At 41.3% G+C, this 25,316-nt stretch overlaps 1 protein-coding gene and 1 long non-coding RNA gene across 3 annotated transcripts in view; one reads left to right on the forward strand and one right to left on the reverse strand.

Moving 5' to 3' along the window:
• Positions 1-25,316, reverse strand: part of MTMR7 (myotubularin related protein 7) — a 105,807-nt gene that overhangs the window by 2,574 nt on the left and 77,917 nt on the right. Inside the window, exons 8-13 of one of the 2 annotated variants that reach the window (XM_070598290.1) lie at positions 10,467-10,576; positions 8,987-9,112; positions 6,950-6,999; positions 4,414-4,614; positions 3,118-3,258; positions 1,463-1,589 (exon numbers count right to left, since the gene is read on the reverse strand). In XM_070598290.1, coding sequence (XP_070454391.1) covers positions 1,463-1,589; positions 3,118-3,258; positions 4,414-4,614; positions 6,950-6,999; positions 8,987-9,112; positions 10,467-10,576 — 755 coding nt within the window. Of the gene's footprint in view, positions 1-1,462; positions 1,590-3,090; positions 3,259-4,413; positions 4,615-6,949; positions 7,000-8,986; positions 9,113-10,466; positions 10,577-25,316 lie in introns of both variants that reach the window. The other variant, XM_070598289.1, reaches the window with a different exon arrangement.
• On the forward strand, positions 1,472-21,427 carry LOC139080046 (uncharacterized). Its single transcript, XR_011534173.1, has 3 exons — positions 1,472-1,662; positions 17,073-17,251; positions 17,873-21,427. It is a non-coding gene; the product is annotated as an uncharacterized lncRNA (long non-coding RNA).

Consider the following 25,316-nt stretch of genomic DNA (forward strand, 5'->3'; position numbering starts at 1 on the left):
AGCCCTGGTGGCAACCCACAGTCATCTATGGCACTCTAAAGCTTCTCCATCAGAATCTCCAGGCTTAGAGCCCAGGCATCAGGATTTTTTGTGAGGTCGTGATTTTATGCACAGAGTTAAAAACTGTTTCTCCAATAATGTAAAATTAAGGCAGAGCTCTTCATATAGGTCAAAGACACTTTGTTTAACCCTTGCAGATTCATAATAGAGTAAGATTTATGCTTGGTTTCAAAAGTTCTCAAAACCAACAGTTTAACTTCCTAAAGTGATTTTATCCATCTTTCTCTAATATGCACTTGAGTTTGCATCTCTAGACGTAAGATCTTTTGTATTTCTGTCTTGAAAGGTGACGGTTTCTAGGAATGTTATGGGGGAACCAAAGGAGTCAGCCTCACCAGCTTCCTCTAAATGACCATCTCTATTGTTGGGGTTCCTGAATCATAACGTACCATTTCCCCTGGGCCATCATTTTCAGGGGTGACATGCAGGTGAATATCCACTTGGATAAAGGAGTAGACTTTCTTGCAACTCGACTTGTGATATTTTGCCAACCTTCATTTAGACATTTATCAGTCTGAAAGTAGGAAACTGGAAGTTCTCTTCCAGTCACATTATTGCTTTATGAACTATAATGAAGAACTTTAACTTACTGACAGTTTCCCGGCCTTCATCCTAATACAGTTTCTACACTACATATGATCTGGGGGTGTAGAGGGGGTGGAGGTTTTCATCTTATTTAAAATATTTAGTCTAAATTCAGAATGTGGTCCAGACAACAGGAACTGAGTGTCAATTCTTGAGCAAGTGAATGACATGATGATGCTATGGGGTTTTAAGAAGATGAGTCAAGCAGAATGAAGCGAAGCATCCAAGTGGGTTTTGGTGATCAACTAAATGAGTGATATCACTGGAAACAAAGTTACAAAATTAAGGAAAACATGTAAGTTATTATAACCTTCCTGGCCAAGTAGTGGAAGTTATAAAGGTCAAACAATAGACTGTTGATAGTCAGTCCCAGCTATTATTTATAGATTAATAAAACATCATTATTATTCTTAAAAGTGGGGAAATACATTTTTACTACAAGTGTATATAGCTGATTTTGTTTTTTCACTTTGAATCCCATTGTTTTCGTGTATTCTGCAGAAAGAATTCGTTTTAGTACTCTCAAATAACAGTAACCAAAAAAACCTGACCTATAGTAGGAACAGCCAACTCGTTCAGCAAACCGTGGAAGTGAGCCACAAGCCCACGTCTGGAATGTATTGAGTGCCTAGGTCTGGGCTTCAGTTAATCTGGGCACTCACTTCATGCGGTTGTTTTCAGGTTGCCGACTGGTTAAAAATACGAATGGCTGTGTTGCTGCATTTTACATATTCTAAGACATGAGACGCTTGCCTGGAGCAGTGATCATCACGAAATAAGCACAGAAAACAGCCTAACAAGAGCAAGCGTGTCTTACTTCTTCCAGGGCCTCTAGTTCTTCCTCCAGCTGCTGGGTTTCCTCCTTCACCGCCATGAGGTAATCCGTCACTGACTGCCGGGGCTGCAGTCCCTTTTCAAAGCGGTTATACATTCCACTCCAAAACCTGGAAAGGATGGCAGAGCTGTATGATGCCACTGCACCACAGTCTGGAAATTCACATTCGCAGGTCTTCTAAGGTATCTTTAATACCACAGTCCTACAGTCCTAATAATAACCAAATGCAAATTACAGGCTCAAAAAAAGCCACCCACTTAAGGTAATTTCATGTTGATGTTTTCTGTATCTTGGGTCAGTAAACTTCTGCAGAGAGTAAATTCATGAGGAGTCTACTTGTATATATGGTACTGAATTAGAAAGCCTACAATATATTCTTCTAAAATACACTGAAGTAGTACATGTTACCTTTCTTTTTTTTTTTGGTTTAAGAAAATGGCTCTTAGTTTTGAAGAAATCTTGGAAAATTAGTGATTGTATTAACATTTAGAATATTTCAGCTGCAAAGGGAGTCTTTTAAATTTGAGGGTTTTAGCTTGTTTTTATCACACCCACCCCAAATTTACAGTTGTATTTGTAATAAATCCTCCCTTTTGTATCCTGTACAATCAAGCACACTGGAACGCAAATGAGAATCAACAGTATTATCACAGGGATATCCAGAGATCCACTCTCTACTTAGAAAAGTACTTCGAGGGCAAGGACTCAGTGCCATTCACTGTTTTCCCACAGTGCCTAGAACAGTGCTTGACCTCAATAGTGTATTTGTTGACTGGCTATTAATGACAACTCAGTTGCAATGCAGGCGACTGCAGTGTGTCTCAGCAACACTCAGAACTGCTCTTTTACACAAACATGAGGCTTTTTTTTTTTTTCAAAGTGTGATAGAATTAATATTCTGCCATAAAATTCTGGGGAAATAATTTAGACTGAAATAATTAAGAACAAAAACAAATTGAGGAATAGAAGCCACTAAGTGTGTGTGGGGAGTGAGTAGAAAGAAGGAATGTGGTTTCTTAGTTTATTCTGTGTAATTTTATCTTTTTGTTGACTTCTGAGTCTCCCTTCCACATCATACAAGCCTAAAAACAAAAGCCGAAGGTAAAATCTAACAGACATACTTAGTACATACCTAGTACAATCTGTGTGATGCCACCCTGCCTCCCCAGCCCAATAGACACAGTCTTAAAATAACTTATTTCCACAGGGACATAGTTCCACCAGGACTTGATTCAGCAGAGAAAGAAGGGAGCTTATGTCATGATCACTACCTAAACTTGTGATTCCACGTGTATAAGGCACTTGGTTTATTCAGTCCCCTTTCCATCTTTCCTTCCTTTTTTCCCTCCTCCCTCCCTCTCTCCCTTTCACTCAAATAAATTGGAACTTACGTTTTAAGACATCATTATTACAAAACATCAACTTCTAAAGAAAATTCCACCTTTAGGAGAAAAGGAGAGGGAGAGGAGACACTGGCAAAATACCAGACCAGACATTCAAGTATCTTCCTTTGGGGTGTTTTCTGTCCAGAAAAGCCTTAAAGCTCAGTGTTTCATACACTTCAGCCTCCAAATATTAAACAGTGCCAGAATCTAAGTTCATAACTATACCTAGTGAGGTCCCAGAGGTTCACATACTTGTACATGAAGTTGCATGGCGTCGTGGGGAGACGAAGGATTCCCTGGGTCTGACTGCGGTCAGCTCTAAACAGAGGATTCACGTAGTCGGCCCGATTCTTCCATAGGTGAGCCCATAAAGAGTACGTTCTTTCTTGAATTCTGTTATAAAGAAAACAAGCCTGAAAATGACCTATGTTGGTTCTTATAAATAGTAGATATGTAATGTTAAAGCTGGAAAGGGCCCAGTAATTGTTAGCTGAGCATCAGGTGTCCCTGTTCTGTAGCAGGGAAATTCACAGTCTGTCTGTCTTCATGGTATAGCAGGACACTCTAATAGTCTCAACGCGACACGATGTTTAATTCCTCTGAGTGTAAACTAAAACTATGTGATTTTGGGGGGATTTTTCCCCAAATAGTCATTGAATTTTCATTATTTGCCAGGTACTATTTAAATGCTTCACGTGTTTTCTTTCTTCCTACGAGATATGTCCATTTTACAGATGAGGAAACTGACTTAGAGAGATTAAGTCGTTTCCCAAAGTCACGTAGCTAGTGCGTGGAACAGCCAGGATTCAAACCCAACCAGTTACCATTAAATTGGCTAGTCTATCGCAACAAACCATAAAACTATCTAGGAAAACAGGTGAGCTTAAAGGATGCACTCTGCTGCTCTTAAATTATTACCACGTATCAGGAATCACACTGAAGTTCCTTAGAGAAAACAAACTAGTATCCACTAGAAAAACTTATTTTCTTCCTGTTCAGACAGTCTAAAACTAGTTGCATCTATTTTATTTGAACTGACCATTTCCAAAATTAAATCTGATATTATTACGTACACTATAGTTAAAATCACTTTATTTTATGAAAATTTCAAAAATGTTCTCTTATTTGCTGTTAAGTTTTTGACTTCATAATTTATTTTCAAATCCACATTTCATCTACTTTTTCCCTCTGGATAAAAGCAATACAGTTTTAATCTGAGAATATATCCACTAAAGATGTCTAACTTTTTCCTTTTAAATGTGCAAATCACCTTCTCTGACTCCAGAGAGTTTCATTTCAATATTAGTGTGTCAAGTCTACCAAGCTGTCTGTGGATATCAAGCAAGAAATGGGGGGAAATGAACTTGTACCTATCTTCTCTGTCAGTTGATGACATTAAACCATTTATGAAGTGATGTCAGAAAAAAGAAAATAACATAAATCTGTCAGTATAGATGCGTGGCTAAAACAGTCTTCAAAATTATGAAAGGCCATCTGAAATTCTCAGTCACAAAATCTTGAGATGAAAATTAAACACCAAACACTCACTTGAGTTCTTGTCTCTCCTTTTGGCTATTACATAGGAAGTTTCCAAACTGGCAGGAATAAATGTGATGTTGAATGTGAATCAGAAACCTCTCATTGAACTCAAAGGCACAAGGAAACTGTTCCGTTAACTGCCAGACACACTCAATGAACTGGTCGATAATTGGAGAGATTTCTTTTGGGTCACCATCTAGATTGCCATATCTATAAAACAAAGTATTAGAGGCTTTTTACTGCAAGTTTTTTTTTTCCTTTTCTTTTCTCTTTTAAATTTGAAAGCTATAAATGCAAAAACAATCATAAAGGCAACCCTAGTTCCTAAGGAAATCTTATCTTATAAACCTGGAATACAGAAGAAGTGGAAAAACTAACCTTTTAAGTTAAAATTTCAAGAGGAACTTTGTAGTGAAGGTCTAGGTAGACAAGGGATATGGTCATGTTGTAGTTACAAAAGAAAGTTCGTGCTAGGATAAAATTCAAGGCCACGTTCCATGGAAAAAGAGCATTCTTTAATTCAAATTTTAAAAGTACGTAAGAACATTTGAAATAAACCTTCCACTTTCTTTTAATTAGTGTCTAGTGGGAGAGTGAGAAAGAATGTCCAAGCAACTTTAGAGTTTTTCACCTTTGTGTTGTTGTGTTGGGAAGGAATGAAGAAGAAAGACAACTTGAAAACACTGCAGTTTCCCAAATTCTGGGCATATTTCCATTTCTAGAGCAGTGTTAAAACTTGTCATGTAATTTATTTCCACGTGACCACAGATTCCCATATAGCTTTATATCTCTCATATCTTTGTTTTCAAGAGTACATTAGGATCTTCTCCCCCATATTTCTCAGTGAAGACTGCCTAGTCCTTTGCACTATTAAGTGAATTTTAAAAAGAATCCAAAAGGGTGATTTGGGTGCCATTAAGAACAAAATAACAATATAGAACTTCATCTTCTCGGCAGTGGATAATCAACTTGAACAGAAATGAGCAAGGAGTTTTTCCAAGAATTGTCTGGAAACTTCTCAAAAGTTTCAGTTCCACTCGCCTTTGGTAGCTTTAAAAAGGATCGTCTAATATATTCTTTCCTCATAAAACAATTATCCAGCTAGTCTTCAGCCATTTCCATATTCTCTCTACATGTATCCACTATCTCAGAGATCCTAACTGCCTAGCAGATAGTAGAACCTCAAAACCGAAAATAACAATGTGATATTAAAAAGGTCACTAGCAGGCCAACCTCGTGGCCAAGTGGTTAAGTTTGCATGCTCCACTTCGGCGGCCTGGGATTTCACCAGTTTGGATCTTGGCCACCAGCGTGGCACTGCTCATCAGGCCATGCTGAGGCAGCATCCCACACAGCACAACTAGAAGGATCTGCAACTAGAACATACAACTATGTACTGGGGGGCTTTGGGGAGAATAAGAAGAAGGAAAATAAAAGATTGGCAACAGATGTTAGTTCAGGTGCCAATCTTTAAAAACAAACAAAAAAAGTCTCTAAATTGGGGGCTTTAATTTTCCCATTTGTAAAATGGAATCATTGTGCTTTCCTAGAAAAATAATTATAAAAATAGGGTTCCAGAAAACCACAGAATGAATGCTCAATTAATGTTAAATGGAAAAACTACAAAAATAAGTATGAGCAGTTCCATGAACTTATAATTTATTTTAGGAAAACACATTGAAAACGCATATCAAAATATCTGATTAAATTATTATTAGCATGCTGCCTAAATTTGGACTACACTAGCTACGACAGTTAACATTCAGAGATTAGAGAACACCTGAACACAAGTCAAGCATTACTATCAACACTAACAAAAGGAGGTTGGTCACTCTAAAAACAATAGCTTCTGCTTATTAAAAGCCTAGTCGATGGTCCAGGCAAGGAGTAGGCTACTTACATAGACTTTTAGAAAATCCTTGCTCCAACACTGTGGAATAGGGAGGGTATCCCCATTTCACAGATGGGAGACCAGTGCTCAGAGAGGACAGATGCCCAAGGCCACACAGCTAGTAAACGCCACAGCCTGGATTTAGAATTAGATCTATCTGGCTCCAAAGCCTGGGCCACCATCCTACATTACCTCTCCAGAGACATCTGGGTCAAACTTCACCTATGACACAAATGCCTTAGGACAAGCCCAATTTAACTCCCAGTGTGAAAGATCACAGAGAAACTGTTACACAGGCATTTCACAACTTGAAGCTTAAAGTGAATGTTTGCACTTCAAAAAGGGAATAATTTAGTAAATCAAATGCATTTGGTAGGAGGAAGGGAAAGCCAATCCTTTCTAGGTCAATTAATAAGCATTCTGTCTCTTCTGGAACAATTTAACATTAATTAGTTCTGCCTAACAAATAATAAGAGTACTCAGAACTTTATTTATCTGTGATACAATGAATACAACAAAATTTTAACTTTCTGAATAAGATATACAAAGAAACTTTTTAAAAATAAAGCTCTTTCCCCCCTGCTCAATTGACAACTTCAGAAACAGATTTTTTTATCCTAAACATTCAAAGCAACAGATTTTTAAATATTTTACCTGTGATTAAACTTATGACCAAAGGAAATCCAGTCCTTTTCAATTAATACCTACACAAGAAAGAAGATAAATATCAGAGAGAGACGCAAACAAGGGAAAATAAGAGACCACAACCAATAATGTTGAAGAATTCAAAAGTTCTTGGAGCAGAAGTCACTATCCTCAGGTAACCGGCAAATGAATGAGCTTCATTATCCACCAATATAGAAATGCATGTCGGAAGGGCCAAAGTCATGGATATGTGAAAATGTACTAACACCAGCCCCTGAGTGCCTTCTATGAGGCACTGTTCATTTTGCTTCATATCTGGTCTCAGTTCAGTGTGGGATAGGTATTATCATCACTCTCATTTTACAGAAGGGGAAACTGAAAGAGAAATTAAATACTCACCTAAGATCACACTACTAGGAAGCGGTCGATGCCACCTCATAACCTAGTTCTTCCTACAGCAAAGCCCATCTCTTAACCAATATATGATGCTGCCTCTTAGTAGATCAAATACCAACCTTTTTACAAGAAACAATTAGTAGTATTTTCCAGTGATCTTTACTACACATTAGAAGAATTCTAAAAGGATAGGGGTTTGGGGTATATTAGAAGTTTCAGCCCTGCTTTGAAGTCAGGGTAACATGAGTTCATAATCTCAAATTGTCCAGATTTTAAAACTTTTAAAGTCAAATAGTACAGAATAATCCCATCAATATCGCCAATGCTCTAAAATGACCAGAGGTTTGCCCTAAAAAAACACACGGAGTAGTTGAAGTTTGTCCTCGACAACTTGTAAATTTAATGGGGCAGAATCAGAAAAGAGTCCAGGTGGTAAAGGATGGTGTGAAGCAGAGAGGCCCCGTGGTGAATGTGTGACACGGAACAGCCACCCCCCCTACTCCTGAGTCCTCAGTCCAGGGCAGGGTCTGAAGCAGGAGTGTAACTCTCAAGTCTCAGTGCTCTCACAGGTAACTGGAAGTTCTCTGACACTTTCAAAAAGAAACAGCCCAAGAGAAGAAACTGCCTCTTCTCTCCTGTCCACAGAGTGTCAGCTGCTCTTACTTGATAAAGGAGAGCTACGCTAGAGAGATCCCATTCAGGCTCCTCTGTCAGCATCTATCCCTCGCGTGGACTCAGGAGTCAGCGAAGCACTTTCTACCAAATCATGGTTCAGGAGGCAGGAACCAGGTCATCTCTCAGTCACTAGGAAGTCCCTGCAGTCACTTTAACAGAATGGTTCCAGGGGCCGGCCCAGTGGTATAGTGGTTAAGTCCGTGCACTCTGCTCTGGTGGCCCAGGATTTGTGGGTTTGGATCCCAGTTGTGGACCTGCGCACGACTCTTTGGGCCATGCTGTGGCAGCGTCCCACATGCAGGGTGGAGGAGGATTGGCACGGATGTTAGCTCAGGGACAATCTTCCTCATCCTCCACCCCCCCACAAAAAAAGTATGGTTCCAGCTTAGCCAGAGCTTCACCATTCCAGGCAACTACACAAATATTCTGCCGTTGGAAGCAACATGTCATGTTTTGACGCACCCCTAAAAGGTACAAAATCTAGGAGAGGATGTACTCATAATTTCAGCAAAGAACACACAAAACACTGAGAAATTTTCAATATCCTCATCTAGAGTTGTGAGGACTACTTAAAAGATGAAAGCAGTAAGTGAAAACAGGTTTCCTCTCAAGGACTTTTTACATGCATAATATACAAAACTTTTTCTCCGATTGTTTTTTCTGAAAAGTGTTTTCTGTTATATATTCACATGTAACCTCAAACTTGAAATACTTATGAGCAAATGACATATAAAACTCACTATTTTACAAACTACTGAATATATCTGCCCCCACATTCACATTCAATAGCATTGACTTGAATTGGTTCCACCATCCCAGAAATTCACCTCTTTACTCCAAGCCTATTTCAATTTTTCCCCTTTAATCGATCTTGCTGATCTAATGAGGGGGGAAAAAAATTGTCAATAGTTGCCAACAGACAGGTCCATTGTGTTCGAGGCCCGGCGTGGGAGGGCGGCCGGGCGCCGCACTCACCATGAATCCCTTCAGAGTCCGGTAGTGCGGATCCAGCAGGAGGCTGGCCACCGAGCACACCTGAGCAGTCCTGTCCCAGCCATCGGAACAGTGAACGAGCACACTTGCCGCTTCCTCTGAAACTGCCTAAAAAACACAAGATCAGCAAAGTCACAAAGAACGACTATAAAAAGGAAACATCTTTCATCAGAGCCAGATTTGGCTTTATACCTACCGAAAGAAACAGGCAAAACAACAAAACACAAAAGTGTCCATTTATTTAGCATTCATGCCCCCATCCAGTTAGCGCAGAGCCAAGGTGTGGGCTGCTGCACCAGCTTTCCCTCCCCTTCGCTACATCGGGAAGCCACCACCCGGGCCACCTCAGCCAAGCACGTGTACTGCACAGAAGATGCTTCCCGTGCAGACGCACCCGCAGGATGGGTCTCCCAGCCCACCTTCCCCTCCCCACGCCCCTCCAGGTTCCCACCTCAAGCCTTTCCTATATGGAAATTCCAGAGTTCCTACTGGCCTCAATCATTTCCAAAAGGGAAAAGACATCAAAACTAGAAATTGTAAAACTACGAAATTAGAGATAAAAGGATAAGAACCACGTAATGGACACAGTGGTGGAGGGAAGGAGGAGAAAACAAAGGTAAAACTCTCAGCAGGTCTCCGCTAAGAGAAGAATTTCTATTTGCCACGGCAAATGGACACACAATTTTTTGCTGAGTATCTTGGCAGGAAACAGAAATTGGGAAACACGGCAGAGATGTTGTCATAGCATTTATCACTACCTGAAATTCTATTTTTATTCATTTTCTGTCTCCCACACCAGAACGTCAGCTCTCTGAGGGAAGAGACTTGCTCTGGCTTATTCAGCATTGCATCCTCAGCACTTAGAAAAATGCCTGGCACTAAATAAATATTTGTTGAATAAATGAATTATCTAATAAACGGGAGCATACCATGTCATCAGGAAAAACATATAAATCTGAATTTATTAAAAAACCCACAAAACAGACAATGCATTCAAAAACAGCTTGTATGAAAGTTGCAGCAGGATTCTTCCTATGGCAGAACAGAATTCACCTACCACATTTCGAGAACATGACTTTTGCTTATGCCATCATTAGAAAGGAGGAGCTGGTTACTAAGATGGAAGCCTCAGGCCTCGATCACTGAAGTGCCTCATGTTTGGGTCTACCCTCCTATGGAAAATTCCTCCATCTAGAACTAAGCCTAACTGAAGAGAGAATATCCTGAAAATATTTCACCACTTGACCTGTGTGCTGACATACAATCAACTGAGCACTGCCTTCTCTTTCACAACATCGCATCTTCAGAGGACAAACTCTGGAGCTCTGCGAAGCCAGCTCCGCGGTCAGTGCAGCACAGCTTAGCACAGGGCAGCCGATGGGGAGGGAAAAGGACATCCACTCTGAAGTCAGAGTGCACTGGCTGGTGTGCGCCTTGATTCGTTTTCTCTGCACTCGCATACCTTTGCAATGAAGATTCCTGCATCCATGATGGCCTTGATGTGCCTTAACCAGCCAGAGTTCTCCAGTCCCCACAGAAAGTCACTCATGGAGGGAGATTTAAGTTCACACACTGCAAGATAATAAACCACGTTATAAAAGCGAAATAAAAGCAATCTCTCATTTTACATGTGATCATTTTTGTAGGTAATTGATATAGTATTTTTTTACGTCAAGACAAATGCTCAAGCTTACCAAACTATACTTTTTTTTTGAGGAAGACTAGCCCTGAGCTAACATCTGCCAATCCTCCTCTCTTTTTGCTGAGGAAGCCCAGCCCTGAGCTAACATCCGTGCCCATCTCCCTCTATTTTATATGTGGGACACCTACCACAGCATGGTGGTCCAAGCAGTGCCATGTCCGTGCCCGGGACTCGAACCGGCAAACCCCAGGCCACCAAGGCGAAACGTGTGCACTTAACCACTGCGCCACCGGGCCAGCCCCTTACTAAACAATTCTGTTGAACCATTTCAAGTGAGGCTTTTCTACCTACTTTGGTCATGGGGGACACTGTATCTGTTTAGAAGTATTATATCTGTAAAGTTTAAACCCCAATATTAATGAAAACCATTAAATGTTACCATGGTAAAGGTCCAGCAGAGAGGATCTATTTATGCTTCCAGAAAAGACACTCAAAATGGGCCACTAAGGAGCACTTAAGAGTGCTATGGAGGAAAAAACACAAATAAACTCCAGCACTTTCCTAATTAGAACTCGCCATCATTCAACCACTTCAGTTTAGGACTACTGTAAAAAGCCAAACCAGCTGTCTTAAAACTCTTAAATGGAAATGACCCCACTCCTCTTGCCAACCTCTCCCATCCAAGGGGAGTAAAATGTGTGAACTTAAAAATGAGATCTTGTACTTCTGAGCTGCTTCTAGAGCATTGTTAGGGGTTTTCCCTTTGACTGAAATTGAAGAAAACCTAGGATCCCAATGATATCCATATGTATACAACTAAGGCAGGTGTGTAAACACTTCTTAATATTAGCAAGCAATTTCATCCTGAGATCTTATTTTTTAGTAAACATAAAGCATGAAAAAGCTTGAGAGCTAGTGGTCTGACTACATATCACATATATTACATCCCAAGGTTTATGGGGTTTATACCTATAAAGCCCTTTTGAGGAATCCTATAAATTAGCCAAGGAAAATTAAATAATGTTCCAGGGCCCAGCCCCGTGGCCCAGTAGTTGGGTTCACGCACTCCTTTTCGGAGGCCCAGGGTTTTGCTGGTTCAGATCCTGGGCACGGACATGGCACTGCTCGTCGGCCATGCTGAGGTGGCGTCCCACATGCCACAACCAGAGGGACCCACAACTGAAGATACACAACTATGTACTGGGGAGCTTTGGGAGAAAAAGCAAAAATAAAATCTTAAAAAAAAAAAGAAAAATAATGTTCCAGATATTCTTGTTTAAGTACATTTTATGTCCTCTGTGATGCACAGACATACGCAGGGAGTAGGGAGCCCTATTTGCTACTCCCAACTCTGTCAGTAATTAGCTGTATGATCCTGCACAAGTCATTTCAACTCTTTGAGCCTCAATTTCTTCACACTTAAAACAGAAGGATGTACTAAATTATACCTTTGTACCCTTCCAATTCTAAACTCCCAGATTCAACTTTGTTAGCTCTTGGAAAGCACCGCGTATTTGGAATACCTAGTAAGTGTTAAGGACAATATTTAATTTTTCAGATGTCCTTCCCTAAAACATGCCAGATAACAGAAGGTTCACTCATATTTCCTGCAATATAAGAGCCACACAGAAAAAACAAGTAGTTAAATTCTGAGTCACGGATGACAGCAATGCAGTAACACTGACATTCCCAGCAAAAGGCCCGACTTAAGAAGACCATATTATGAATATGTTTCCAAAAGCCTTCCCAGCTGGGTTTCTTGCACTTCCAGCATAAATTTCAGCTTTTCTCTGGTCTGTTGACTAATTATTAGTTATTAGTCACCCATCTATTTACCAGCTTTAAAATTTTTGTTGTGGTCACCTCTCACGTTCTCCCACTGTCTCGCTCTTTTGTATTTTTTTACCCCTTCATCATCATTTTAGGGTCAGAAGGAAGTGGGTAAATATATGCATCACTATGCCATGTTTAACCGGAACAGAGATAAGAGATCAAACTTTGGGCCTGTGAGAGGCAGGAGCTGGAACTGAGGTTCCCTGTATCAAACTGAGCCATTCAAAAGAAATCCACTTACGGACGCAGGGGAAACGGGTCTCTGTTGGACTCTGCATGAGGAAATAAAAATTTACGCTGAGACACTGAAACACTGGGTCTATTCTCATTCATGTTTGGGATCCAAAATTATAATTTCTGTATATACATGGGCTCCTAGCTGAGAAATGATCATATTTAGGCTAGAGTCTCGCAGATGCCCGGCAGAAGCAAAGCAAACACTGCTCGGGAGCAGTACTGCCCTAATTTTGCGGAATCCCACAGAAAAAACTTCACTGAACATAAGCACACAATAAAAATCTACAACACATCAAGGAGCAGTGTTCTCAAGCAAGAGAAAAGAGATAGAGAAAAACAAGATACAGGATTAGCACCCCAAGAATAGGATATAATAGAAAGGTCAGCTGAAACCAACTTTCATATTTTTGAATTGGAGCAGGAGGATGGAAGGCTCCAACAAAAGATAAAACAGATGATTTTCCTGAGGTGTCTGGATCCACACTTCTGATAGCCACTGCAGGGGTCTGCACCCTGACTTAGCTAATTCACGGCCAGGCTTCCCACATTCCCCTCTCTGGGCTTCCAGGTTAGGATTCACGAGAGAGATCTGCAGGACACTGGGAAGGCAGAAGTGGAGCAGCAGCGTTTAACTCTGTAGGGCGTCTGTCCCCACACTGATGAAGGTGTCTTTGCCACTCCAGCCTGGCCTCACTGCCCCCTGCCTCACGGCCAGCTTGTCTTCCCACCTGCCAGCCCTGCTGACCTCCAGGGGCCTTGGGCCTCCACCCGACACAGGGGAAACAGCCTCCCACAGGCCTCTTCACCAGCAACCCTTGGCGGTCCGTCTGTCCTTAGTGACTTTCCTCTGATCCTCGACCAGCCCCCTCGGCACCCTTACTTCCCCAACACCTCCCTGACACAAAGCCCCTTCCCAAACCCCTCACAGAGCAAACACTGACAGCAGTTCAAAGAGAAACCAAGCAAAACAAAATTGTGATTTAACTTTGTGAGGCAGACGAGGGCAGGAAACATGTATCCTGAGAGGTGGAGAGGCGAGTGTATGGAAGCGCCTCTTCCCCAGAGGGACGTCAGCAGACTGTGGGCAAGATGGAAAAATCGAGCAAGAGCAGTGAATCAGGTGCTTTTAAGAACATGGAGGCCAAGGTGTAAGGTAAGAGAACGTAGCTGCCCTGGGAAGTAGGAATGGAAGTGGGGACGACTGGAGCACACGGCTGAGGTTTTGTTGTTGTTATAACCACGGGACTATTTTATTTTTGAAAACTTTTCACAACTACAACGTGGAAAAATCAAAACCAAATCTAAACAAACACAATCTCAAGCCCTCAGCCTTCACTGGCAAGGGCCCTCCTCTCCTTTGCCTTCACCGCAGGAACAGCTCAAGCTCCTACACGTCTTCACTTCTGGCACCTGGAGATTTCCTCTTCTTTCTTTTCTTTTTTAACAGCTTTTTTGTGATATAATTCACTTACCACACAATTCACTCCAAGTGAACAATTCAGTGGCTTTTAGTACATCCACAGAGTGGTGTATCCATCACCACAATCAATTCCAGAACATTTCATCAACCCAAAAAGAAACCCCCTATGCATTAGCAGTCACCCCATTTTCCCTCCCCCGGCCCTAAGCAACCACAAATCTACTTTCTTTCTCTATACATTTGCCTATTCCAGACACATCATATAAACTGAATCATACCATATGTGATCCATTGTGACCAGCTTCTCTCCCCTAGCACAACGTTTCAAAGATTCGTCTATGTTGTAGCACGTACCAGTACTTCATTCCTTTTTAAGGGCAAATAATTTTTCATTGTATGGATATACCACATTTTATAATCTATCCATCAGTTGATGGACATCTGGGTTGCTTCCACTTCTTGGCTATAATGAATAACACTGTTAGAAACATTCGCATACAAGTTTTTGTGTGGACATAGGTTTCATTTCTCTTGGGCACATACCTAGGAGTGTAACTCCAGGTTTCACCACTTGAGGAGCTGCCCGTGGAACTGTTTTCCACAGCAGCTGCACCACGTTACATTCCCACCAGCTGTGTATGAGGGTTCTGACGTCTCCACGTCCTCACCAACACTTGTTATCATCTGTCTTTTTGATTATAGCCTCCCTGGTGGATATGAAAGCATATCTCACTGTGGTTTTGCTTCCCTAAGAGCCAATTCCTCTTCTTTCTTGCAAGCTGTTATCCATTTAAGTAAATATTTGCTATATTTATCTGGCATTTCTAGGTGTTTTTATCAGGGGGTATTTCATAGTAGCTTAATCTGCAATCTTGGGAAATGGGAAGGCGTCTGTGTGTCACTTAGAGTTTAGCTGTATGTGGACAAACCTGTACATCTCAGTAACAATCATGATGTATACATGGGCAATAGCATGTGGCACCATTCAAGGGCAGAGGCTTCAGGGAGATGGTGCCGCACGCAAATGCCAGCTCTGTCCCCGCCCAACACTGTAACCTGGGGCTAGTTCCTGAGCCTTGACTTCCTCAAGTGTAATGGGGATAAAACACCTTCTTCGATACATATAAATTATGCTGGCAGACAGAAGATTCAAAAATGGTAGCTCTGAGATACACTTAGTCATTTGTTCACCCAGCATAGTGTCCTGAGAGCCAGGAGGCACGACACTCTGCACCGCGAAAGCTGAGGCTCCCAGAGTTTGTTCAAACACAAGGTGATCAGTGGCAGAGAGCTGGCACAAGTCTCCTGAGAAGCAAGCCTAGTTTCTGCCACCACACCATGGCTACCTTGGTGGGTTTGACTAGAATAATAATAATAGTAGTAGCAAAATTTAAATAGTGCTTACCAGATGCCAGACACTCTTCTAAGTGCTTTATATAGAACAGACTTTTAATCCTCATGACAATCCTATGAAGAAGGTACTATTATCATCCTCACTTTATAAAAGTGGGAACCAATGCAAAGAGAGGTTAAGTAACCCGTCCAAGGTCACCCAGCAGATAAGCAGTGAGGCTAGGATTCAGTTCAGCTCTAGACCTTATGCTCTTAAGCAATGCCTCTCAATCTTGTTTGTGCTATTTTTCATAATTCAAACATGAACCAATCTAAGTGCTCCTTGGCTCCCACATACGATCGGCTTAAAGCTTATGCATTTTATCACTTAGAACTGTACCATCCAGTATAGCAGCCACTAGTCACACGGAGCTATTGAGCACGAGAAATGAGGCAAGTCTGAACTGAGCCATGTTGTGAGTGTAAAGCATATCCCAAATTTCAAAGACTTAATATGAAAAACAGAAGGTAAAATATCTCACTAATAGCTTTTTATACTGATTACATGTTGAAATGATAATAGTTTGGATATATTGAGTTAAATACAATGTATTATTAAAATTAATTCACCCATTGCTTTTCACTTTTTTCAATGTGGCCATAAGGAAATTTAAAATTACAAGTGTTGTCTGCACCCATGACTGCCACCATACTTCTCCGGGACAGCACTGATTTAGATTGCTCAAGGAAGATTAACCTAATAGAAGTCTTCACACTTTTCTGCACATGTACCTCTTCAATAATTTTTAAAACTAGGTACCCTCTCAGGCACCCTGCAATAATGCCTCCCATTGGATTGAGGGTGTGTTTGTCTTCTGAAAGGGGGCAACAGGGCTATTAGGAAGGGGAGGTGGGAAAGGAGAGCTGGCTTAAAGCCTGCAGCAAGGAGCGCCCGAAGGCAGGTCACGCAGTTTCCGGAGGTGTACACATGGAAGTTGATGCTCTCGAGGCCGAGTCCCAGACAGCAATCCTGCCAGGGTGCACCTTGAAGGATCTTCCCGCGAAGTCGGGGCATCTGTGCCCCATTTGAAGAAAGGCCGCTGAATCCGGCAAAGGCAGAATGCCAGCCCCTCATCAACCCTGCGCAAGCCCTGCCTCCCTGCCCCGGCCCGCAGCATCTGTCCCGGGGGACACCGCCCCGCAGGACAGCGCGGGCCCTCCGAGCGGCAGCCGGCCTCTGCCTGTGCAGGCAGCCGGCGGGGAGGGCGTGAACCCCAGCACCCTTGCTGAGCTCTCGCCACTCCCTGGGCCCTGCCGTTTGGTCTTCCTGTCCAACCCCAGGCCATGACCCAATGTGTTCAACTCAATCCTAAAATACACACATTCCACCACGCAGAGCCACAGGACTCAACTGATTCCTTTAAACAGATAACGTTCTCTGGCAAACAAAACAGTCTTTTTCACTAAGCAGGCTAAACATTCCGCTTGTTACAGTAGGGCTTAGGGCTGGGTGGCACTCCTGTTTATTTCAAAAAAGTTCAGGGAGCCTGAGGGATATCTTGGCCCAAGAACAAATGATCCTTTTCACCTTCTCTTCCCACAAGGCATGGAAATGACAGCAAGTTTAAAAATAGAGACACCAGGCTTTCCAGCTAACCTGGAGACGGGTTGTGCCAAAAGCAGGAGGGGAATGGACGGCTCACAGAACACGGCCGGAAAATGCACTGCAAGAATGTTCCACTGCTCACGCAGCAAGGGGACAAGCTGCTGCGTCTCCTGCCAGGTCAGCTCCTTTCTTCCCACACTGAGAATGGCTCCTTGTTGACCATTTCTGCTGTCAGGAACACTAAAACTGTGTGCGTTAAGTAAAATGACCTCACCCGGTCTTGGAGCAAGGGAACCACTGAGAGGGTGTTCTCCCGGCCAGCGCTGAGTGGCCGTGTCAAAGGCAAACAGCTCTGCAGGTGACGGATACACACCGACAGATGGGGGGCCACTTGAGACTGAAACCATTAGAGCTGGGATTTTCAAATGTAAAACCGGCGGGTTTGTTTGCATAAACTCAGGATAAGGCAGAGATACTGATTTGTTCACTCTTGTTGCCAAACGCAAACCAATATTTACAAACCATTTTGCTGAACAAAGTTCATTTCAGCTGACATCAGAGGCATATGCCACAGATTACAGAGGTCTGTACTTATAACCGGGAGTTTAAAGCCCGGGTCTAATATTTGTTTCACATAGTAGGGCAACTACAACCTATAAACGTATAGGAAAACACTAAAAAAAGAAAAGATATATAATTATGGAACCTGAGGAAATACAAAATCTGTTTGGAAGAAAATAAGCCTCAGCTGATCTTCCTTAGGTATTCCTTACACCAAGTGCCTGTCTTCCTCTACAGGTGCTGGAGTCAGGGGGCTGCAAAGGAAGCCTCCATGGGAACCTTGTGGGCCTGGTCTTTCTCGTCTCCTGAGATGACAGTTGAGAGGTACATGGCCCTCCCTTCATTACCAGCCTGACACACGCCCGAGTTCTGTTGATGTCTCATTTCTCTCTTTCGCATTTTGGGGGCAAAAAGCCGAGCCCAATGAAACGGTCTTCAAAGAACTGGCAAAGTGATGATAATCTCCCTTCACTGAACATCCTACCAGGTGAAACCATTCAAAGAGGACTTAATTATGGCCTGTAAAACAGAAACGTTTGGTGAGGGCTGTTGGTAGTCTCCCTCTCTTCTCAAGAGCCCACCGTGGTGACACAAAACGAACTTCTGATCTCTGCAATGACTTGGATTCAATTTATTAACGTTACTGGTGCTCTCCACCCTACCCAGCCCGCCAACGTGGGCCCTCCTTATAGAGAGGTTTACAGTAACTGGAGAGATCTGTATGTTAGTTCTGCACAGGACACCAACAAGATTACCGAGTATTCTTTTAAAACAATTCCAGCTTTGTTCACGATGCTATTTTCTGGAATCTCTATACGATAGTAATATGCTGTGAAAGCTGTTTTTGTATGGTCTTGTTTTCTTTTAAAGAATTTGAGGATAATATAAAATGGTAAGGGGCAATCAAGCCTAAATTCCGTATACCTGTGTTAGCTGTGCTTGCATTAGTAGCAAAGGAAATAGTATACACAAACACACATGTGCATGAGTATGTGTGTGTCCAGCTACTAATAAACATGTATGTGCGTAAATGCGTGTAGACACACACACGTAATACTAATTACCATTGGCCTAAAGAAAACCAAGCAGCAAGCTCACAAAAGAATGCCCTATCAGCATTTATTAGCTTTGCATGTGAATTCTGTGTCTAAAGACACAATTTGCAGCAAGTAAATTAAAAGATATACGTGGTCGTTTATATAACATCCACCACATGTGACAATCAGGGGTTGGTGGTTTTCTCTCAATGAACCTACACAACCCTCCATCTACAGCAGGTACCATTATCTCAATTTACAGAGGAGGAAGGAGTTCAGACACTGGCAGTATAGCAAGTGCACTGTGCTAGGAATCTGGTTCCTTGACTCCAATGTCCATATTATTTTCACTACACATAGAGAATAATTAAGTCCGTATACAATCTGAGCCAGGACAAACAGGAACTGAATTGAAGGCGAGGCTTAAGGAATGATCAAGGCTAAATAGGAAGCACCAGAAGGAAGGCCCAAGCATCAGGAAAGATTAAGAAGTTGGCAGCAAATAACCGAGATGGCGAAAAAAGCAGCATATGCAGCAGAGGAGGCAGCGGGTGGGGACACACTCCACACTCATCACACCAACTGAGAAAGCTGCCAGGACCAACACTCCCAGCAGATCTCAGGCCACATTGTCACTGGCAAGCAAATACTGAACTGCTACATCCCATCTCCAGCCTTCTGGAAAAACAGCTCACCTTGCCACTGAAATTAGTCACGTCTATCTTTAGTTTCCTGGGAGACACTTTCTACTATAAGCATTCCTTTTATAAATGTCCTAGTTATCTGACAACTAGCCATCATGGTTAACAAAATATAAACCAGTAATTCAGAGGGTGAAAATTTTTAAATTAATCTTTGCACTGTCTCAGTGAATGTCAAGAGAAAGCATAATTGGGATACAAATAGCTGCTACTCTCTCATTAAATGACCTTGTTTTCTCTTGTCCTCTCCTTTGATAATGTCACCCAGAGATGAAGTCCTTGGCTTTGACACCCAGTTAAAACATTCAACCATCTGCCTTACCAGGGACAGCCCTCAGTGACATCACTAATAAGCAAGCCTCATCTTTTCTTCCTGCCATGGTTTTCGCCCTATATCAAAATCAGTTGCTTCATCTTATCTACTAATGAATGATGCATTTTTCCACCCAATGCCCAGCACATAGAACCCTCTCAATAACTGATGAACAGATGAATGTCTGAGATAACAGTGGTGGCTCCTAGTTACTAAGTACTTCCTATAAGCAGGTATTGTGCCTGGTACTCTGCATACATTATCTACTACACAGGGTATTATTTTCTCCCAATTTTCAGATTGGAAAGTGTGGCTTAAAGAGGTTTACTAAGTCATCAGTGGTTACACAGCCAGTAAAGAATTGAGCTGGAGTCCAGTTCACAGCATATACACCCAAAAGGGTCTTGCTCTTTCCTCTATGCGTTAGTGCTTGGAATATTATCATCGAGATTAGCTGATACCATCCAGCATCTATCAGCCACATTCTACATCCTCTTACAACACCACAGAGAGCAAGGTACACGCTCTTGATCCATTTCTTTCCTCCAAATGACCATGAATTGATAATGAGTAAAGCCTGACAGGACAGACCTATTGGCCTAGCAGAACGCTCATTAAAATGCCTTACCACTGCTATTGCTGTGTGAAGCTATCTAGTTCCACCTTAATGGGAAAGTGGGTTTTCTATGGGAAACCCATGCCATGTTGCTAAATTTTGAGGGAAAATGAACAGATTTTCAGCCAGGTCTCATTGGCTGTTTTAATAGGTTAGTAATCTGAGGAAATTTATAATGGTAAAAAGTCAAATATGGAGAAGTGAAAAAAGATTAACCTTATAGCCTTTTATTAGCTCACATCTGGTAGAATTTCATAGCATAAACTTGTAGGCAATGTAATAGAAAATACTTCAAAATGAAAAACTTAAATAGGAAATATCTATAATGGGTTGAACTCCTCCATTTCTTTAACGGTGAATTAGCCATCACCTCATGAGATGAGAAGAAAGTATCAAATAAAAAGGACATTTGAACTGACAGCCACAACCTTAACTTTCCAAGCAGAGAAAAATACTTCACGAAACTTTGGAGCTGGGTGTGGGAGGGACTGCTCCCTTCTAGAGCTTGGTGTGCCCAAGACAACTTGGCACGGAGACCAGAGCAGGGTGTCAGATGACCACAATGGCCACTGCCATGGTGCCTCCATGACAAACTCAAAGTTCTCTGCTTTCAACCATTCTTTCTGCACCCAAGGAAGGTTGGGAACAATCAGGCCTCAGAACCTTCACACAGAAGCACAGACCAGATGTGATGTCTGGGGCCACCTGATTTTACCACAAAACTTTCTCCACAGTCAATGCTCACAATTCCACGGGGTATGACAAAAGCGGTTACAGTGTGGGGCCTGCTAAAAAGAGTTCAGTCTTTTAAATGGAATCTGCTGGGCCCCTTTCAATCAGCCCTTCACTGTAGTATTGCTCAAACTGCTGAACTGACACTGGACCTTTGTTCCTGTGTTCTGGACCTGCTCCCATCTGATCTGCCGTGAGGCTGAGGTTTCTATCTGTAAAACAACTTGATGAGAAAATGCCCACAAGGCCTGACAGGTGGTTTATTAAATTATTTTTTATGAACTTGGACATGGACCATAGCACAAGGCAAGCACTTCATGCCTCTGAAAGTGTGCTGTCTGACTCCAAGTCTCTTGAATAAAGAAATTTTTAAAAGGTACCCATAAGAAGAAACAAGACCTATCAAATACTTGCCTGGCTGACTGAATTCATCTACAGCCCATTAACATATTCATTTTCTTCAGTGCTTATTTTAAAGTACAGTACTGCTTCCCGAGAGAAAGCATAATGCACCTTACATTGGAAAGCACTTTATAGAGTTTGCAAGGAATCTTTTTAATAAGTCTGTGAGTCAGATCAATGGAACAGAATTGAGAGCCCAGAAATAAACCCACACAGCTATGGACAGCTAATTTTCAACAAAGGAGCCAAGAACATAAAATGGAGAAAGGAAAGTGTCTTCAATAAATAGTGTTGGGAAAGCTGGACAGACACATGCAAAGGAATGAAAGTAGACCATTATCTGACACAATACACAAAAATTAACTCAAAGTGGATTAAAGACTTGGATGTAAGACCTGAAACCATAAAACTCCTAGGAGAAAACACAGGCAGTATACTCTTTGATGTCGGTCTTACTATCTTTTTGAATATCATGTCTCCTTAGGCAAGGGAAACAAAAGAAAAAATAAACAAGTGGGACTACATAAAGCTAAAAAGCTTTTGCATAGCAAAGGAAATCATCAACAAAATGAAAAGACAACCTACCAATTGAGAGATATTTGGTGTATCTGCAAATCATATGTCCAATAAGGGGTTAATATCCAAAATATATAAAGAACTCATGCAACTCAACAACAAAAAAACAAACAACCCGGTCAAAAAATAGGCAAAGAATCTGAACAACAATTTTCCAAAGAAGATATACAGATGGCCAACAGGCACACGAAAAGATATTCAGCATCACTAATTATTAGGGAAATGCAAATCAAAACTACAATGAGATATTACCTCATGCTCATCAGAATGGCTATTACTAAAAAGACAAGAAATAATAAGTGTTGGAGAGGATGTGGAGATAAGGGAACTCTCCTACACTGCTGGTGGGAGTGCAAACTGGTGGAGCCACTATGGAAAACAGTATGGAGATTCCTCCAAAAATTAAAAATAGAAATACCATATGATCCAGCTGTTCCACTTTTGGGTATTTATCCAAAGAACACAAAAAGACAAATTTGAAAAGATATATCCACCCCTATGTTCATCGCAGCATTATTCACAATAGCCAAGACTTGGAAGCTACCTATGTGCCCATCAATGCATGAATGAATGGATAAAGAAGATGTGGTACACATATACAATGGAATACTACTCAGCCATAAAAAGATGAAATCTTGCCATTTACAACAACATGGATGGACCTTGAGGGTATTATGCTAAGCAAAATAAGTCACAGAAAGACAACTACCGTATGACTTCACTCATATGTGGAAGATAAACAATAGACACACACATAGAAACGGAGAACAGACTGGTGGTTACCAGAGGGGAAAGGGGTGGGAGGAGGGCAAAAGGAGTAAAGGGAAACATGTATGCTGACGGATGGCAACTAGACTTTTGGTGATGAACATGATGCAGTCTAAACACAAGTCAAAATATAATGATGTACACCTGAAGTTTATATAATGTTATAAACCAGTGTGAGCTCCATTAAAAAAAATCAGTCTGTGAGTTAGACAGAGATGATATGCTGCTTGCATTGTTTTACAAATACAGGAAATGAGGTTTGTTCAAGTTTACTCAGAGGGTAAGGCAAGAATCTAAACCCAGATCCTCAGACACTTAAGCCAGGGCACTTTCTACCCAACCCGCTATCTAGAAAGGCCGTAAAGCCAAGTGGTTAAGAGTGTGGTAACTGGACTCATACTAATTAGGTGAAAATCTTGATTCCACCACTTACCGTTGTGAGCTTGCACGAGTTTCTTAGCCTCTGTGCCTCAATTTCCCATCCATAAAATGGGGATATTAAGAATAACTACAACATGATTGCCATGAGGATTACTTGAGTAAGTATATTTTAAAAATTAAAACAGTGTCCAGTCCATAAATGTTATACCCTCATTACCATGTGGGGTGATTATCTCTCAGCCTGTCCAATATTAGAACCACAAATCAATGAGGAACACTGGAACATGACAGAAAGTACTAGGCTCAAATCCTGCTTTGATATGTGACAATGGAGGGTTGTGTTTTTAAAAACTTTTAAATTAAAAATGTAATATAAAAATACTACAAAAATGTAATATACCAGACTCTGTAACTGAAGAGAGGCACACCTTGAAGAAATAACTTGCCATGTTGTGAACAGCTTATAGAGAGCCACATGGCAGAGAACTGTGAGCCCCTTCTAGGACCCAAGCGTGGCCCCCAGCCAACATCCACTAAAACTCAGGGCCCTCAGCTGAATTCTGCCAACAACCTGAATGAGCCTGGAAGCAGATTCTTCCCCGTCCAGGCTTCCAGATGAGAATGCAGCCCAGCTGACACTGCAGCCTTGTAAGACCCAGGGCAGAGGGTCCCTGGGTTCCCAATGATACATGAGACATGCCCAGACTGCTGACCCACAGAAACTAGTAGATAATAAATGTGTTGTTTTTTTAAAAATGTAACATACCAACCAGAGAGAATATTTTGTAAATAAAGAAGGAAAAAGAAAAAACCCACCCATCATCCTTCCATCTTAATCCAACTATCATTCTGGGCATTCTCTCCTAGTCTTTCTTCATGAATACGATTACCGTATAGTGAAACAGAGTATGCATACAATTTTACACCCTGAACTTTTCACTTACATTATACATATTCTCCTATTTTTAATGGATGCAAAATTTTCTATCAAGAGTTGGAGCAAAATTATGTAATTAGTCTACTATTATTGGACATTCCTGTGACTTCCAAAATTCTACTACTATAAATAAAACACTACTATCAAAATAGGCATGAATGTCTTTATTTATTTAAACCAATATTTTGGACTAATCCCTAGGGGAGGCAATCTGGTAAGAATATATTATGTTTCTCTAAACAAAATATTATGGCTCTCTAAGCCAATTTAAATGATGCTAGAAATATTTAAATTACTAGTTCTTTTTGGTACTGGATATTTTACTTTTTAAAAGCTAAGTGAAAAATGGTACCTTGAGATTTTAATTTACATTTCTTTAATTGGCAGAGCAAGTTTAAATGTTTTTCTAAATGTTTATTTGTTTCAACTTACTGCTTCCTCTTCTAAAAATTATCTTAGATTGAGTTATCTAACCTCACTGAGACTCTCAGTTTCCTCATCTGTAAGGTGCAGATAATATCACATCCTGCACACTACAGCTGTGAAAATCAATCATTTTTGATAAAATATTGATGAAGCCTGGCATAAAACAATGCTTGATTTTTTAGTTACATGAATAAAGCAATGAATAAGCGATGAGTTACACAGAAGTACACAATGGCCAATGGCATTAATCTAATGTTCACGTTAGAGGTGGGGAGAAAGTGCAATTTTCTGGGCAACATCCAAAAGATGGAGCATGTTGATTGAAAAAGGAGGAAGATGTCACTGCCATAACGTCTTTCCCATAACCACTTGCCTACCTTGAAAACAGATATTGACAAAGAGGCCTTATGGTGTAGCACAACCTCAACAAGCTGGAAGTGAAAGTAATTCTATGTACAGTCAGGTACTGTATACCAATCTTTCAGTCAACGATGACTGCATGTACGATGGTGTTCCCATAAGATTAGTACCATACAGCCTAGCTGTGTAGTAGGCTATACCATCTAGGTTTGTGTAAGTGCACTCTATGATGGTCACACGATGATGAAATCGCCTAATAATGCATTTCTCAGAACACATCCCCGCTATTAAGCTGGCTTAACAACGTGGCTGTACACCTCTCTACCTACCTCTCACTGATTTCCTCCAACACCAAGGATGCCCTAGGAGATTTCTATCTCCATATCTGATGATAACAATTTCCTCAGCCTTGGAAAAAGCCTATTCCAGGCT

This window comes from Equus przewalskii, chromosome 28, assembly GCF_037783145.1.
Source record: "Equus przewalskii isolate Varuska chromosome 28, EquPr2, whole genome shotgun sequence".
Classification (NCBI taxonomy): Eukaryota; Metazoa; Chordata; class Mammalia; order Perissodactyla; family Equidae; genus Equus; species Equus przewalskii.